The sequence below is a fragment of the Ipomoea nil genome, unplaced genomic scaffold, assembly GCF_001879475.1.
Source record: "Ipomoea nil cultivar Tokyo-kokei standard unplaced genomic scaffold, Asagao_1.1 scaffold0869, whole genome shotgun sequence".
NCBI lineage: Eukaryota > Viridiplantae > Streptophyta > Magnoliopsida > Solanales > Convolvulaceae > Ipomoea > Ipomoea nil.
In genome coordinates this window covers 1,108,635-1,112,500 of record NW_017617297.1, presented here as the reverse complement: position 1 = coordinate 1,112,500, position 3,866 = coordinate 1,108,635, and the positions used below count along the sequence as shown (strand labels likewise).

Genomic DNA, 3,866 nt, shown 5'->3' with positions numbered 1-3,866 from the left:
ATGTTTTTTTTTTGTCTTTTTTCTTAGGCTATATCCTCTTTTCATAATAGCCTTGTTTTCAAATGGATCATATCCATTTTTCAATCATTCAAAAAAGACCGCTTACTTGCTTAGCATACATGGGCCTTAGCTACTTCTGCTACTCATTATTATGTATACATGTAGGCATAATTCTGCAGCCCAGCCCAAAGAAACTTTGCTTCAAAATTTAATAAATAATAAATAATAAAGAGTTAATACCATCTGAGATCCTCCGAGTATAGTGCTTTTGTCACATTTAGTCCTAAACTTTCAAATTGACCACCTATGGTACTTCGACTTTCAAATTGTTACCGTCCGTGGTCCAAGTTAATCATCTGTGGTCCTTCAACTATTAAATTTTAACCAACCATGGTCCTTTCAAGAGGACCACGGCTGGTTAAATTTCGAAAGTTGAAGGACCATGGGTAGTTAACTTGGACCACAAATAGTTAAATTTGAAAATCGAAGGACCACAGATGGTCATCAATTTGAAAATTTAGGACTAAATGTGACAAAACCACTATACTCGAAAGACCTCATGTGGCATTAACTCGAATAATAAAACTAATGTAATCGTGCATTTGTTTGTAAGCTCATTTTTAGTATTTTTATTTTAATTGTTATTAAAATTTAAATAAATTTTTAATAAACATATTAATAAATTTATTACAATATAAATTATTTTTATGAAATGAAAAATAATATTATATTTGTAAATATATTAATTATTTTTAGTTGAAATTTGGATTGATTAAATGTCATGTATAAGTTTATATAATTTTATGGTTTCCAACAATCCTGACTCAAAGATATATACAGAATGAGACACAATACTTTAAAATTGTTATCTGGTAGAGAGCAAAGTTTTCTTGTAAATCTTAGTAGTAGTATCATATTACATAGCTTATAGCAGAAGATGAGTTCAATGATACAATGAAACACAATTTTTTTAGCAATCTTAGCTTGGGACAGCTCAATCTTGAAACAGCTAAAATCCATATATAGCTTATATATGAACATTGATTTCCCTTCACAGTAATAATCCTCATCTATCTTCAGAAACTTAATTGATAATGGAGAAACGAATAGCTATCATTGGAGCTGGCATGAGTGGCCTTCTAGCCTGCAAATATGCAGTGCAGAAGGGCTTCAATCCAACAGTGTTTGAAGCCCAAAGTTCCATTGGAGGAGTTTGGACTCAAACCATTGAATCAACTAAGCTTCAGACTGCGAAACAAGCTTTCCACTTCACTGATTTCCCCTGGCCATCGTCTGTAAAGGATCATTGTCCTCCCGCCTCTGATGTCTTAAGGTATATCGAATTATATGCTGAGCATTTCGGGTTGCTGTCATACATAAACTTCAACTCCAAAGTCATTAGTATAGACTACGTTGGAGATTCCGATGAAGAAATGTTGTCTTGGGAGGTTTGGAGTGGAAATGGCAACCCTTTTGGGTCTAAAGGGAAATGGCAACCCTTTTGGGTCTAAAGGGAAATGGAAACTATTAGTGCAGCAACTTGATGATAACTCTTTAACAAAGGTCTGCTAGAAATATTTCATTAGAACATAAAACAATATATACCTAATTGCTTGGTTAATTTGATGGGGTTTTTTTTTTTCTTCATTTTAGGAGTTTGTTGTGGAGTTTGTGGTTTTGTGCTCAGGAAGATTCAGTGGTTTCCCTAACATCCCAGACTTCCCTTTAGGCCAAGGGCCAGAAGTTTTTGGTGGGAAGGTGATTCACTCCATGGAATATTCTGCAATGCACAATGCAAGTGCTGCAGAGCTGATCAAAGGGAAGAGAATTGCTGTCATTGGATCACAAAAATCTGCAGTGGATATTGCAGCTGAATGTGCAGATGCAAATGGTAACAAAAACTACTATAATTCATCTTAGGATCAAGCGTTTACCACTATGCTAAAAGCTATAGCTTGTACTAATCTGGCTCTGACACCACTTGTTAGATCAAGTGCTTACCACTTACGCCAAAGGCATAAGTGCAAAACTTTATTTCCTTATAGACCGCCATTTCATTTTCGGGAGGCAGGATGCTGGGCTTGGCCCTTCACCGGCCTCTGATCCGTCTAACAATCCTCTAGTCACCAATTGATGGATTTGGTCTTTTACTGGCCTCCGTCCAACAATTCACTAGTCCTCGAATCAACGGCTGAGATTCCTTCCATGACTCACTATCACACATACAACTTTAGGTGCCAAAAGTCCTTGCATCATGATTCAAAGGAGTGTGGATTGGATGCTTCCAAGTGCCTTCTTTTGGGGGGTCAGTTTTGGTTTACTGTATGGAAACCGATTCTCAGAGCTTTTGGTTCATAAGCCTGGTGAAACCATCATACACAGCATCTTAGCCACCCTGCTCTCACCTCTGGTAAGTTTCTTTAATATTTGAAGAAAAAGAAAGAACAAAAATCTTAATTTTAAGCTAATGATCGAGTTTGTGCAGAGATGGGGGATATCGAAATTGGTTGAGAGTTATCTGAGATGGAAACTTCCCCTGAAAGAGTACAGAATGATACCAAAACACAGTTTTCTCCAGCAGGCTTCATCTTGTAAGATCTTTTTCCTGCCTGAGAATTTCTATGGCAGAGTTGAAGAAGGAAGCATTGTTCTTAAGCAGTCCAAGGGGTTCTGTTTCTGTAAAGAAGGTCTCATGCTTGATGGTGAATCTGATCCCTTGAAGGCAGATATTGTCATTCTGGCCACAGGATATAAAGGCCAGGAAAAGCTCAGAAATATTTTCACCTCCCAAACCTTCCAAAACTACATAATGGGATCTTCTACTTCTACACTTCCTCTATACAGGTACCATCTTCCCATTGCTCATCACTACATTTATCCACGGCTGAAAATTATGGAATTTCCGATCACTTTAATAAAAGTGGTCGGAAATAACAACAAAGATTCTTTCGACTTTGATTTAAGATTACTTTCAGAAAATTCCATAATTTCCAGCAGTGATCTGTCATAAAATAAAACCACAAAAATTCTGTTATTTTAATTTGTAGGCAAATTATCCCACCAAGAATTCCACAACTGGCAATAGTAGGATATTCAGAGAGTTTCTCAAATCTGACAAGTTTAGAGATTAGGTGTCAATGGCTAGCACATCTTCTTTCCCATACTTTTAAACTGCCGAGTATAAAGGAAATGGAGAAGGATAATTCGATGTGGGAAAAATATATGAAGGAATATGCAGGAGGAGATTACAAAAGATCATGTATTGGTGCTGTTCATATATGGTATTGTGATCAACTGTGTAAAGATATTGGGTGTAATCCAAGAAGGAAGGGAGGCTTTTTCTCTGAACTATTTTTACCATATGGACCAGATGACTATGTGGGCCTTGCTCATTGCAAATAATGCTTTTTTTTTTTTTTTTTTTTTTTTCCTATAGATGTATAATTGTATATATAGACTTCATTATGGAATATTAAACTTTGATAATACATTTGCAACTCGAATTTCATAATCCCAATTTGTATTCTTGAGAAAAGTTAACATGCATGCATGTATTGTTTTTATATATTGTATATAATAAGATTACAAAATACATTTTATATAAAGTCAACTAAATATAAAACAATAAGCGAATTGAAATATGATTCGAGAGAGCATAAAAAGGTAGTAAAAAAAAAAGGCACATCCTTGAGGGAAGGTCACAAGATCGAACTCTGGTAGCGGGGTATTTACTTGACTCTTTAGGTTGCAATAATTAGAGAAAATATAGATCAGGTACTACCTTGTAATATAGTCAATAGTATTAAAAAAAGGATAAAAAAATGTTTTTATTATAATATTTAAAAAATAGCTGAACTCTTATTAAA

At 35.1% G+C, this 3,866-nt stretch overlaps 1 protein-coding gene across 1 annotated transcript; it reads left to right on the top strand.

The window, feature by feature from the left end:
- Positions 1–1,089: 1,089 nt before the first annotated feature.
- On the top strand, positions 1,090–3,508 carry LOC109178749 (probable flavin-containing monooxygenase 1). The gene is made up of 6 exons (XM_019328291.1): positions 1,090–1,448; positions 1,486–1,563; positions 1,654–1,891; positions 2,235–2,410; positions 2,486–2,844; positions 3,048–3,508. The coding sequence occupies exons 1-6, from the start codon at positions 1,095–1,097 to the stop codon at positions 3,400–3,402; spliced, it is 1,560 nt and encodes a 519-aa protein (XP_019183836.1). The 5' UTR covers positions 1,090–1,094; the 3' UTR covers positions 3,403–3,508.
- Positions 3,509–3,866: the final 358 nt, after the last annotated feature.

What these genes read in the sequence shown, in the direction of transcription:
- LOC109178749 (XM_019328291.1), top strand. Translation starts at nt 1,095, where the DNA reads ATGGAGAAACGAATAGCTATCATTGGAGCTGGCATGAGTGGCCTTCTA. An exon ending in ATGATAACTCTTTAACAAAG is followed by an intron (nt 1,564 to 1,653) that starts GTCTGCTAGAAA and finishes TCTTCATTTTAG; the next exon opens with GAGTTTGTTGTGGAGTTTGT. An exon ending in CCACCCTGCTCTCACCTCTG is followed by an intron (nt 2,411 to 2,485) that starts GTAAGTTTCTTT and finishes GAGTTTGTGCAG; the next exon opens with AGATGGGGGATATCGAAATT.